Source organism: Bremia lactucae, linkage group LG2 (assembly GCF_004359215.1).
Source record: "Bremia lactucae strain SF5 linkage group LG2, whole genome shotgun sequence".
In the NCBI taxonomy this organism is placed as follows: domain Eukaryota; phylum Oomycota; class Peronosporomycetes; order Peronosporales; family Peronosporaceae; genus Bremia; species Bremia lactucae.
In genome coordinates, this window is record NC_090611.1 from 4,268,075 (window position 1) to 4,281,425 (window position 13,351).

A 13,351-nucleotide genomic window follows, 5' to 3' on the forward strand; every position below is an offset into this window, starting at 1 on the left:
GTGATCACAATAATCTTTTGGGTATTTTTTAAAGGGTGGTCAGATCCGTCCTCGGAAGAAGCCGCGTATTATGGTACGGGCGGAGCCGACCAACGTTAAACGTAGGATGCGTTTGCATCCTACGTGGCAATTCTATTGTGTACGCATTGCTTCTGCGATGCAGTATACGGAAATGCCAGATGAACTTGGGTAGTAGTTTGCAGCTACCCACATTAGTGACTACATGCTTAGGTAATTACCGTATTTCAAATGGAAGAACATTTTCTCTATCTCGTTTGTCTGCGTTCCGTTTCTGACGGTCCACTGCGTTAGCAATGGAATGTACGAAACGGGACTTCTGATTTTCGATCCAGCAGAAATTTCCTGCAGACTCATTTGTTTTGTCAGTTCCAGTGCGCTTTGTGCGCACTGCCATGAGATCTTTCTCATCTTCGAAGTCGATTGTTTCGATATCGACATCATTCGCGTCGATGGTAAGTTTGACGCGTGATGAGCATGAGCCAGAAATAGCTTTGCTCGTGCGAGTCCATCCACCCTTAAACTAGAGGATCCCTCTAATTGGGTGGGTGTGCGTTGTAGACGCATGCACCGAATTATTGATTGCAAATTCGACCATTGGTAAAACCTCGCTACAATTCGGAGAAGATTGGGCGTAACCTCGAAGTATCCCTTCGAGGACGCGATTTACGCGTTCTGTTTGACCATCTGTTTCTGGATAATCAGAAGTTGACATAGTCAGCCGTGTTCCGAGAGATTGAAACACGGGAGGTTGGCTCCCTCACATGGCCTGCTTTTACTCGATCGATAAAGAATTTATCGATCGCAAGTACCTGTCCAAGAGGCAGTGACCACTGCTTCAGGACACAGTACTTCGAGCCCGGTTTGAGCTCGATTCCATGCTCGATTCCATGTCAAGTGCTTTTATCCTTAGGCAACTCGTATGGAACTGCTTCCGAAAAGACATCCCTGAATTCAATCAAATCAATGTATAAAGGATTTGTCTTACGTGACTCCCAGGATTGAGTAGTATATATCTCAATCCGAGTCTTCCCATCGAGGACACTTTCGTCCATCGATGAGCTGCTGAGAACCCGGTCGTTCTTCGCAAAAATTATTACCCCTGACCGAATATCGGTTACGTACTCGTCCTCTGTGACGAGTACGCAGATCTGCTTGATTCTACCACTATGCAGATCTCTCAAGAACCGCTTGGGTTCTAGGGTTGATAATTGAGTCATCTCCGAAGTTAATTTCGGAGGTGCATACAGATCAAGAGTATAAGCGCCTACTCTTGATCCGTCATTAACGAAGACATTCAATGCCTCGGTTTCTTCCTAAATTTTATCCACAGGCTGCCGAGGGATTAATCCCTCGGAATGCTGAAGTATCGTCACTTCAGCATTAAGTATTTGAGAAGATTTCTCTTCAAGTACGTGGGGACTTATTCCCTCAACGTCTTCCGACCGTGATTGCGCTATCACAGTCGGGTCCTCTACGGTCGACTCTCTACTCGACCTAGGATCATCGTGTGTCGATTTTTGACAACCGGTATCTTCCTTGAATCTCGCCCGCTAGGCGTACATTCATGTCTCAATCCACTCGACTTATTCGAGTAATTTTTTTCGGCGCTGCTAGTGCACTCGCCCAGCTGCCGGCAGCTGACTCCACAGGGTGATTGGTAATCACACTGTGATCTTCGCAGTCGTACTAACGACCGTATCACAAGTGGGGCCATCGCGCTCGCTCGTAGTACATCCACACGCTTGTAGACGCTCCAAAACGTTCATCAGATCGCCATCTGATGAACAAGTGGCAGGCATCTTTACGGACCGTCGTTGGAGGGATGTTGCGCTCAACATATTTGAGCCTACGACCCTCTAGTGACTGGCGACGAATAAAGTTATTCGACGCTCCGCAGTCCACTAGGGCTCTGAGTGACAAATCATTTGTCACTTTCAACTTCAAGGTGATGAGGGATACCTCATCACCAGGTGCAGAGACACATAATGATTGTGTGTCTGGAGCAACTTTAGTCAAGAGATTTGCAAATTCTCTTGAGGTTGCTGGATCAGTAGGGCGTTGCGCCCCTACTGACCCCGTTCCTTTTTTGGCGGTCCGCTTCGCTGTTGCGATTTCGCAACAACGCCGGACCCGCGACCGTTGCCCTTTTTGGCATACGGTCCAAAATTACGTTCAGTACCTTTCGGTGCTGGGCGTGGGGCACTACACTCATGAGCGTAGTGTCCTAATTTTTGGCAGCGATGGCATTTCTGCGATCGCTTATTGTTCGAAAAGCGAGGTCTCTCGCTTTCGACGTAAGAAAGGTCCATGGGTTCTGGACCTCCCAGTTCGTGTCGTCTTGGTGGACGATATGATGACGAACTAGCTTGAGCCTGTCTCAAGCTAAAGTCCTCCTGTTCCGCAACGGATATTGCTTCTTCAAGCGTATCCAGTTCCAAGCGGAACAGGTGGGTCTTTACGGGACCATCCGTAAGACCTTGCATGAACACCGTAATCAACGTGTGTTCATGAACTGGGTTATTTGTAATACAACTCGCTAAGAGTCGTATGTGCTGGGCATATGCGTGCACATCACGCTTGCCTTGCTTGATTTTCAGAAGCTCTGAAGAGCTCTGAACTCGGCCCTTGGTGGCTTAAACGTCTGTTTGAGTCGGGTTTTCAAAACCTCTAGCGACCCAAAGACGTATGGGTCGCGTAACTTAAGGCCCAATGCCCAAGTTTTGGCACGACCTGCCAGATTTGATTGAGCGAATGCGATTTGCATTTGCTCGTCGATGATGTGACGTGCTCTTATGGCATCGTTTAATTCGACAAACCATCTTAAAGGGAGTCTTCTTCGACTCCTCTATTTTTAAGATGTCAATCTTTAGAGTTTCGGGACGACGCGTTTGCGTCATCCCAGGTACAGGGGTCTGTACCTGTTGTAACCTCAACAGTTCTGCCTGTTGAGAGCCTTGCTGATTCAGCAAGGCTACCTTCTCCTTCATCTCGTCAAGTTCATGTTGTATGAACTTGGCGATGGCTGAATGGAATACGCATCACGTTTCCGTAGAACTACTTCTGTTTAAGTGACATAGAAAGGAGTGCGGTCGAACGAAGGAGTGCGGTCGAACGAATGAGTTCGACCGTAGGAAATGATGCCATCTTGATTGACAATGCTGTTCGTTTGGACAGAGATGCCCTTTGCGCTGTCTTGATGGATAAACAAATGGTCTCTTCCTTGATTGGGATCGTCTGGCCGATACGTTTGGTCTCAAATGGATCTTTACGCGTTAATGCTCGGATTAGACTCGTGGTTCTTCTACCGATACCAACTACACTTCAGTCGCCTAGGATTGGAGCACTCAATTCTTCTTGCTCAGTCGGGCCCCCAGCATGTGAAATAGTCCGTCGGGTCTATGACCGCGTCTTCATTCTCTACCAAATCCATGAGCGTTCGTGCATCCTCCAGGTTAAGCAGTTGAACGTGTGCTTGAAGTGTGGCGCTTTGCGGCGTGCCCTTCTACCCCCCAGGCGGTCTAAAGTCGGGCTTTGCACACTGTTAAAATCTCCTGCCACTGTCTCCTGCCACGGCCACTGCTGCAAATCATAAGAACCACATCTCTGGTTTGTTGCTGGTTTTATCGAAGACATTTACTACCCAAAAATTGCCGAGGTCGACCGCGATGACCCTATTCGTCCAGTGCTTCGGTCTCGAGTGCAAGACGGAGTCTGCCGTAGCTGGTGCCAATAAAATTGCTATCCTGCCCGTTTTGCTCTCATCAACACTCCAATAGGATATCACGGCCCTTCTGGATGATGTTGCTTTCCTCATAACCGTGCCCAAGTAGCCTCAAGAAGGGCTGCCTCGTTTTCACTGCTTACATGCGTCTTTTGCACAAGCCAGGTCAACAAATGTTCTGCTTCGGGCGTTCGCCTACAAGCTGATAGCCATTTCGCTCGCGTCCCTACCCCTTGAAGTCTCGGAAGTTCTGGATTTTTATCTCTGCAACCTCGGGGCATCACTTAGCCTTTGTCCGCGTTCATGCTCGGTGAGCCACGTCTGTCTGCGCATGGCTGCCCTTGATACTGCGAATGTGCTGCTACTCGCCATGCTCGAATGCCGATGAGAATAAGCGCGCCGCTACGAACAGTCTACCGTGTTTGTCGTTGTTGCATACGCTGCGCGATAGGTAATTACCATATTCAACACTTCCTTTGTCGCAGGAGACGAATAAGCTTACCGGATTCTTCACTGTACTCGTGCCCGGTAAGCACGCGAACCTGCTTCTTGTAGACGACTATGCAAATAATGTGTTGTGCTAAACGTAGTTTGCCACCCACATCACACAGTATAAAATTGTATCGTCACCGGAGCCGCAATTGCGCAGCCGTTTCCAGTCATTATTGCTGTCAATAAGAGGTGGTAAATTATGCGGGGCTTGGCATGACAACTTGGCATTCCAGTCATCCAGCCATTTCTGCGTTGATTTTCTTTTGTCCTGCCGCGGTAAGCTGCCAAACGCTCTTGTAAACATGTTCGCCTCCAGCGCCGTCCATGCTTGTAGCACCTTGTCGCTCAGCGACCCCAATAACTCTTCCGAAAATGGAAATCTCTGCACCATGTAAATAAATTCGTCAGCTCCCGCTGTGCCACCTGCATCGATGCCACTGTGCTACTTCGTTCCAGCGGAAGCGCTGCTCGCGCGGAAGCCGACCAGAATTGCTATTACCAGAGGTTCGGCCATGAGTCTCGTGTATCGTGTAGCTCAGCATGCAGTGCATGTAAAATTTGTGTGCTGCATGGCTGTCGCCCCGTCTGGCAACTCCTGCTTCAATTTGATCCGCATTATTTGCCGTAATCTGTTTCCCTTCTGCTGGCGAAGTCGAGCGTGGTCGCTTCTGACTGACCGGAGGGTCGCCGTCAGCTCGTGTATGGGGCAATATAGCGAGCTAAGAGCTTTACATGCTGGATACCGAAGAAGAGGCAGGACGACGTTCCTTTCGAGGCATTAACACTAGCTGGTGCTCCGGATTCGTTGCCTCTCCTGCTCAGCCAATGCTAGCCATTGTAGCAATATCTCCCGTGATAAATTAAATAGACTCGAGCAGTCGGCTGGGGTCTGTTTTGTTAGAGTCATTTATGTCCATCTGGAGTACATGGTCTCTCTGTTCGTCTGAGAGCTGAGATGCCGAGTTAATTAAAAATGCTAAGGATACGAGATGGTTCAGCATCGTCCAAAATGTTGCATATCTGTCGATGTACGTTTTATAAAATAGGCCTGCATGCCAGACGATCACGTAAAGCCGCTTCATCTCCGTTCGACGCACTTGGGTTCCAAATCTCGGTCGAGCTTCCACTCCCCCATATCGATATCGCGCTGCCCTTTGACCTCGAAAGTACGTGAGGTCATCACCACGTCAAATTATTCCTATTCCTTCTCTTGCTTGCGAAGTTCGTGTTGACAAATGCCGAGTAGTGTTCACACCAGATCGTCAGCACGAGCGAACGTTTCGATCCCTAATTTGCCAGTCTGACCGCTGTAATGCATTCGACAATTTGCATAGGAACGTGCTGATCGGATTTGTACACTTTATTTCCACGTGTGGTGGTGCTTGGTCTAAACAGCGAGCAGTGCCAATTTTGCTGGCCGTCGGTATTGTACGCTAGTACCAATTGGTCTTTTAGAAGTTGGCAACAATCGCCATGAGCTTGCTGCTTCTCCAGTTCCAGCGCGAAATGACATCTTGGCGTCCGGAGGGTGTAGTTGCGTATTTATTGAGGTATCATTTACATTTTTTTCTATTTATGGGCATTGATGTAATCCCCCTCTGCACATCAATCCGCGTTGCCGTTTAGACGTAATTCTTCGAACTGTTCGTCAAAATTAAGATGATCAGATAGCCGGATGCCCCGTTTAATATTGCGGTGATGGCATCCAGAAGTGCCAAGATGGGTCTACGCTAAAGCCATCGCCATACAATTTCCAGAAGATGGTGTCGTGACAGGCCGGATGCCCAGAACCGCTTCAATACCGGCGAATTCAGTTGCGTGGTTCTTGTAACGGGGCACTGCGACTTGTACTGTTTCAGTACAAGTCCACTTCACACTGCTTCAGATGTGAGTGGTGCCTCTCGTTAGGTGACGTACACTGTACGTATAGAGGAAGACTTCTCTTAAGGCAAGTTAGCTTAAGAGTGTAAAATGAAAACTGTATTAATATAGTTAAGTGTCTTGTTAATCTATCTTTGTAAATGTTGTCTTAACTATAAACTAATACTAAACATGTAAATGAATTCTTATCTATCTTATCTCGTAACTCTCTTTGATTACTTCTGCAGCTGATTAGTCTGCGGAATAAATAGACATAATGGTCTATACCTATTTATGGATAAGAATTCAGGAAATTACTATATAAAGTAATTTCCTCCAAATATTATCCACCTTTTAGATAATATTAATTAACAATCTTTTAGTGTTAATTTCATGTAAAGATACACCCCGTTACAGTGGACGAAGCTCAGGTCAGCAAGCATGAAAAGTTAAACTCTCAGCTTTAATTGCCACACTTCTTGATCTGTCAAATCCTTTTGATAGGGCCTTACATAGGCGCATCCGGGACCTTCAAATTCCCATACGTACAGCAGCCATTACGCATCTTACCTTGCATTCCTGGCTGCACTAGCTTAGTAATGTGCTGAGTTATAAATTTTCTCCATCAGAAAACTTTTATTTTCTCCAAATCTTATAAGTAATTAGTTATAAAGTTTGTCACCATAGAGCGGTAATGGTAAAGTCAATACTCTATAAGTTACGTGAGGCTAAAAGTTATGAGGGAATAAGTTATCCGAGGGACACCTGTACTTTGAATCTTGACTTTTAAGTTGCTAATACAATGAATTTCCTCGACAATAAATAAGCAGTTTGCAATATATATTGTAACATCCACGACAACTAGGCATGAGATGGTGTATTCCGTGTTTCGTTAAATACGCATCGTATGGCGAGGTAATTATTTGCGCATTACCTCCTCATTTACCTCAAGCACATCATCGTACGTGTGAGTTTGGAAAATGTACTCCCTCTCGTCCTCGCTATCGTAGCCATCGAGCAGCGCAATGTATTCAAGGCGACGGGCAGCGGTCGTTGTCTGACGCGTCTCCAGCAGCTCTTGGAATTCTTGCTCTTTCTGCATACGCTCAGCCTTAATGGCGGCCAATCGCTCCCGTTCTTTAAATCGATCCATCTGGTCGAAGCGCTTTTCAAACTTTTTCAGATTTTTGACGACATTATTGTATTCTTCATCAGAAAGTAGCGACCGTGGGCGTGGACGCCATAGAAATTGGTAAAACGTTTCCTTTTTTTCTGCCAATAATTGCATGCCCTGAAATGTCCACAGTATGTAGCCATTATCCATTGTAAATTTGTAGTACGAATTATCCAGTGGCTGGCACACGGCTGTTGCAACAACTCGTCCAGAGGGGTCCCACTCGACGTGCGTGCACTTGAAGTGATCTTGCACCGTTAAACTTTGCTGCTCCGTGGCGTCCCAGAATTCTAGCTGTCCATTGATTTCCCCCAATCCCGCCAATACAATATTATTGCCCAGTGGAGACCAGTACAAATGGCTACACGCTTTGTCTTTCAACGTATACAATAGCGTCACTTCCTTTGCCGACTTATTACCGCCGTCCATGTCATAAAACGACACATTAAGACGCTGCTGTCCTTCGCCATGCACAGTGGCAAAGCGCGTACCCTTTGGCTCCCATGCAAACGCTACAATATTGTCTTTAATCTCAAGCATCTCCACAGGCACTAGTGGTTCGTGCACACGAAACAATTCAAAGTTCGTATACATGGTCTTCTTCGACTTGGAGTGACGTGTGACCTTAATGCACAAGAACGTGCCGTTTGGATGCCAGTGCAATTTGCAATCGCTGACATTAAACAGGTTTTTCTGACGCACTTCCCGACGGGATGGAAGCTCAACGAGAGAAACACGGGCAGGCACATTGTTGCCTTCGGGCGCCCAATAAGCTAAAATTGGGTCAGTCGGGGACCAAAAAAAGTCGTGCACCTCCTCAGCTCGTAACGATTTTTTTTCAAGCAACTTCATTGAGGGAAGCTCGTACACGCTTATGACATCTTTGCCACGACGAGCAATGTACTTGTCGTCTGCACTCCACTTAAAGGGGGTCGTTAGACCCTGCACGACTTCGCCCTTGCTTCCCGTGGCTTTCCCCGCGGGAAAAGCACGCAGCATCTTACTTGTATGGACGTCCCAGATGATAATAGCTGCCTCTTGTTCGGTCTCACTTACCGTAATAAGGTAGTTCTCATGCGGTGAGAAGACGGCCATTTTGACATTTTTGTGCGCAAAACGACCCACTTTTTCATACTTTTCACCACCCCAGAGTGCGATTCCTTGAGGGTGGAACGTCGTGAGATATGTACCTTGGGGGGACCACAAAACGTACTGGGAGCACCACTGTTTGCCATTCTTCTTCTCCCGATCACCTGCATAATCAAGTTCCAGCTCCCCCTTGTCACTCCAGAAAATCTCCGTCTCCGAGCCATGGCGGAGCACAAACATGTCTCGACGGGCAGGGTCCATTAGCCACGTTTTGAGGTTCTTGGGCTCCACGAATTTGTCCACGACAGAAGGTTCAAATTCCGCCGTCTTTTGATAGCGTTCCATGTCCTCGTACTTGTTCACATTTAATGTGTGGCGTTTATCCAGCGCAAAGTTATTGATCGTACGCACAGCATCATTCGCGTGAGCCTCTTGTTCATACTCGATAAATGCAAAGCTTGTGGTCTTTCCATCGGCACCATAGGGCATGTGGATATCGACGACGGTTCCCACTTGGCCAAAGATCTTTTTGACGACATTAAGCAATTTATCGTGCTTTGATTCGTCTACCAGTGGCAAGCCACCGACAACAATCGCCATGCTGTAGTCATTGCAAAAGTCCGCTTCTTCGTGGGCCTTGGTCATCAACGCATCCTCCTCTTCCTCGTCACTTAAGTACTCAGCGTAGCGCTCTGCCTCTTTCTTAAGGTGAGCCAGCTTCTGCTCAAACGTTGTAAGTGTCATTTGTGCACAAAAAAACGAATGGAGGAGCTACTTGACGCCGGTCTGTAAGGATTTTGAAAGCAGGTTTAAGAATTTTCCACGTTTGAAGCATATCATTGACTTTGAGAAGTGATGATTGGTGGAGTGAAATGAAATTGTTACAAAAAATGATCTTCGTTTGGCGCAAATTTTCTTCTCATGAATTGGGAAAGCTCTTTTTGGCAGCCTTAAAAATTCAAGGAGAAGCTAAATGTTTTTTTTATTGTATCAATAATCGACGCTTTACTCGTAATTCTTTTGGTGAAACTCGAACGTTTTCTTGCGATGGGAAACGTTGGATCCAGCAAGCAGCGCGTGTACTCAGACAACGACTACCAACTCGCCATTGAGGCCTCCAAAGAGCTCGAGCATATATTAGCACAAGATTTTAAGGCATATGGTCAAGGTCTGCATGAGATGGTCTCATCCGTCGAAAGGGCCATTCCTACAACAACTGTTCGGTCAATTCGCTACGTTGCTACGCTACGCAACCGACTGATCCACGACCAAGAGATGCGAATGCTTCCCGATCGCCGAGTATTTATTCAGAACTTTGATAATGCACTGGTTGAGCTTAATGTTATTATTAACAAGAGGCGACTGGATGCTGGAGGAGCGCAACCATTCACGGCCCCACAATGCGTTATTTTCTAAGTTTGATTTTAAAGGATATTATGGACTAGCTTCAATTATACTAAGATACAAATATTAATTTAACTGCCACTCACTATGTTATAGGCTGTGTCGCTTTTTAATAAAAGGTTGAACAGACGAAAGGTGGGCAGACTCTTGCGCTTTCCGAACCCGAAATATGACGTTTTGACGTTCACGCGAATACTCGTCTGCAAAACTAGCAATAAATCCCAGCATTTCGTCGATCGGCAGCGTATCTTCCTCCTCAAAATAATTATAAAAATAGTTTCGCTGTAATTTCGTTAGTTTAACGTGACCAGTACTTTTGAAAATCATGCGTTTACCTCATTTTCCAGTGCGTTGACGAGCTCGTGCACATCCTGAAGCTCTTGTTCGACCTCCATCGCGTATAATTTCATACTGTTATGTGATTCAGCTAAAGCTACACGTAAACTGGCATTCTCAGTGGTAAAGTCGGCTGACTTTTGTGTTTCGTTAATCAGCATACGTAGACCAATTTTAAGTGACTGATGCTCGGCAATAAGACTCTGAAAGGACAGCTTGCTGCACCTAGTAATTAAAGGGAGCTGGTCGCAAAATAATGCGAGATGAGGCTCGTCGCGCTATGTAAAGAGCATCACCTTGTTTAACGTCATCGAACAAAAGCCAAAAAAGTTGCCACAATAAACGATGCATACCTCGATCGACTGAATGACATATTGCAAAAAAGAAATCCGTCCATCATAGGCCTTTGTGAACGAAAGCTTTGCCAAAGAGCTAATTGAAATGCTCTTGATCCATTCAGTGTACTCCACTCCTTCACCAAAGTTTAAAAGATTCCCTAAATGAAAAATGTATTCCAAGACGCCACCGAATCGATCGCTTGCGCACACTTGTCGAATTCCCCGAGTAAGTATTTTTAAATTGTCACTAATGCATCAATCAACATCTGTCACAAGATGCTAAGAAACAAGCAACTAACGACCGCAACGCACCAAAGTTCCTTAACTCGTGTTGCAAAGTCGAGTTTAAACTGAAGGCAGCGCAGTTTTTGTAGCACATTTGGAATTTTACACGCGACAATTAAAAACTGCTCGGCCTAAATTCAGAAACCACAACCACGAGCTGTCAATTGTAGCGTATCGTTCACGATTTCAACGGATACGTACCGTAGCTAAACTTGTTACATCGCCATGATACTCGTCGATTGCCTCTTGCTCTGCATTGTCGGGCCACATATCGATCAATGACTGCAGAGCTGGACTAGTTAAGACGTTGCAATTCAAGGTCAGGATGTCAAATGTCAGCTCTTCAAACGACCGCTTTACACGTGCCAGCACAATCGCAATGTTCTGCGACTTTTTAAAATCCAAAAGCATGATATAACGCTTGCGAAAGACCAATGCGCTGCGCAAATGCTTGGTTGTTATAAGCGCGTCGCTCTCCGGACCTGGTTCGACCTCTACTTCATCTCCTCCGTTGTTCCATTGCAATTCGTGATTCAAGTCGACTAACACTTGATTCGTTTCGTCTCGATTGAAACACCGTCGTCGACTCTCGCGTGCTTTGACGTCATTTTGGACAAAAAGCTTTTCCATCCACTGCCGACTTTCGTGGGAAATACACACTCGATCTTGCTGTGTCTTGGTATAAAGGTGACTCCAGAACGAGTCGCGGGGTTGAGCGAGGGTGTCACTATGCAACGTCGTGGACCAATGGAGTTTCTTGCGCATTCCAGTATTCAATGATCGAGAAGGTAAAGGCCGCTCTGTGCGACCTGACATGGCCAATGCATCAGGCGTAGAGGGAGCGGTGGAAATGATCGAACTGATACTAGAACGACGCGATCGATAAGTGAAAGAAGCGGACACGAAATCCATAGCGTCGGTTGGCATTTTATCGAAATCGGCGGGGTCAATACCTTCTTGCTTTGCTTTACTCTCCACGAGATGCCGCGGAACGCCTACCTTGAGCATCCGCTGGAACGCCTCGACTTTTTGGGTGTAATTTTGATTCTTGTCCCATTTCGACTCGATTCGTGGTGGAATTTCAATGGGGGCTGGTTTCTTAGCCTTTGAAAGTGTTGTCGAAAGGAGCTCATCCAGGACATTTGGGTCCTTGTTTTCCGCTCGCATTTTGTGATTCACTACAACGCGGGGTAACCCTACTTTAATCATTTGCAGGTACGTTGTATACTCGATTCGGAGGGCAGTTAGTCTTGCTGTAGAAGCTTCTTCGATTACAGATAGCGCCGGTGTCGGTGGCAACACTAGATCTTCTTTCAAGTCTAGAACCTTGTACTTCGTCTCTTCTTGCAACACTTTTGCCACCTTCTCCACTGCCTGAGCTGCATAATTCTGTACCTGCTGTTGCTGATAGCACGTGGCCTGTTTACAGACGTGATTGTGACGAACTACGTGGCTCCAGCGCACGTGCGCGACGAGCACAAAGCTCAAAACGAGATGAAAGAGGAGCCACAATGGTTCGGTCGATTCCGAAACGGGGCACGCTTTGCAGTCGACTGCATAAGTGCTCGCGTAAACGTATGTATTCCGCCCGTCCGAGAATGGACAACTTTCGTTGGACCGCATGCGATTTGTGAAGTAGCGCAGAAGGCGGAGCTGACAGAGAGACCTTTATTGCACTAATGCGACGAGAGAAGGGCAATGAAGCAAAGAAGCCAAATTTCGATCAAAGGTTGTTCATACTGCTCTTACGTTGCTCGCCAAGAAGCTTCGCCGCAGTAGATACCACAAGCGAAAACGGCAACGTGCCCATCGACCATGAAGTCAGAGCAGCCAGGCGTCTGCGCGGTAGAGACTGCAATTCTCTAACGTTTTGCTGACATCTTGGTCCTGAAGGGACAACGGAAATGATTTATCACATTAAGCAATCGTTTCGAGATTGCTCATGGAAGACCACAGCGCGTGTAAAAAAATTATTGTTTTCAGCACCGTGTTCTTTGAATGTTCCGTTTCCTGTGGAAGAATTGCAATATTAAATGAATCACACTGTTTATTGTCGCATGATGTGGTCAGGAGAAAAGCTGTCAAGGCGCATGCTACGGCAAGTGGCCTTGATGGTAGTCAACTGGAATGTTTTATAAAGGCATAGTGAAATTGAAGAACCAGGTTTAAATCTACGCGCCCGTACTTTTAAGTCTTCTAAGCTTATGAAAGCAATCGCAACTGCATTTCTCATTATTCAAGTTCGCGCAGTTGCGCTAGCAGGTGGAGATAATTCGGGATTCGAGATGAAAAATATTGATCAGAACCGTTTTTATTTATCATTGCTTTACGTATCGAAATTTTGCACTGGATGTCGTTAAATGTAAAAAGAACATATGAATTTCAATCATTGTGTGATAAGGCGTTCAAAAGGAGTTGGTAGTTATTTGAATCAAATATCCCGCAAATTTGGCGTGCATCGTACTGTAAAGACGCTTCAACTACCCTCACAACTGTAAGGAAATGGTTACATTAAGTATCCAATTGATAAAACTTAAGTGCAACTGTTGGTCAGACACGACGAAACGAAAAATTCATCCGCACTTTTCGTAAACACAATATATTGCTCGGCATTTCGCTTTATTGGATATC

At 46.2% G+C, this 13,351-nt stretch overlaps 4 protein-coding genes across 4 annotated transcripts; 1 reads left to right on the forward strand and 3 right to left on the reverse strand.

Annotated features, from left to right (window-relative positions):
- Positions 1-4,206: 4,206 nt before the first annotated feature.
- Positions 4,207-4,625, reverse strand: CCR75_000793 (uncharacterized protein; the record flags this gene model as incomplete). Its single annotated transcript, XM_067958899.1, has 2 exons — positions 4,207-4,301; positions 4,352-4,625. 2 exons carry the CDS (start codon positions 4,623-4,625, stop codon positions 4,207-4,209), a joined length of 369 nt encoding a protein of 122 aa, XP_067822032.1.
- Positions 4,626-7,013: 2,388 nt separating this feature from the next.
- On the reverse strand, positions 7,014-9,101 carry CCR75_000792 (uncharacterized protein; the record flags this gene model as incomplete). Its single annotated transcript, XM_067958898.1, has 1 exon — positions 7,014-9,101. One exon carries the CDS (start codon positions 9,099-9,101, stop codon positions 7,014-7,016), a length of 2,088 nt encoding a protein of 695 aa, XP_067822033.1.
- Positions 9,102-9,355: 254 nt separating this feature from the next.
- On the reverse strand, positions 9,356-12,557 carry CCR75_000790 (uncharacterized protein). The gene is made up of 5 exons (XM_067958896.1): positions 10,922-12,557; positions 10,748-10,851; positions 10,451-10,682; positions 10,097-10,375; positions 9,356-10,043 (listed from the first exon to the last, which is right to left on the reverse strand). The coding sequence occupies exons 1-5, from the start codon at positions 12,341-12,343 to the stop codon at positions 9,852-9,854; spliced, it is 2,229 nt and encodes a 742-aa protein (XP_067822035.1). The 5' UTR covers positions 12,344-12,557; the 3' UTR covers positions 9,356-9,851.
- Positions 9,405-9,773, forward strand: CCR75_000791 (uncharacterized protein; the record flags this gene model as incomplete). The annotated part of the gene is made up of 1 exon (XM_067958897.1): positions 9,405-9,773. One exon carries the CDS (start codon positions 9,405-9,407, stop codon positions 9,771-9,773), a length of 369 nt encoding a protein of 122 aa, XP_067822034.1.
- Positions 12,558-13,351: the final 794 nt, after the last annotated feature.

Excerpts from the sequence above, each read along its gene's own strand:
- CCR75_000790 (XM_067958896.1), bottom strand. The coding sequence starts at position 12,343 with ATGCGGTCCAACGAAAGTTGTCCATTCTCGGACGGGCGGAATACATAC. Across the intron at positions 10,683-10,747 it reads ACACGAGTTAAGGAACTTTG|TGACAATTTAAAAATACTTA; the intron begins GTGCGTTGCGGT and ends TTGATGCATTAG. Across the intron at positions 10,376-10,450 it reads ATGTCATTCAGTCGATCGAG|CGCGACGAGCCTCATCTCGC; the intron begins GTATGCATCGTT and ends CTCTTTACATAG.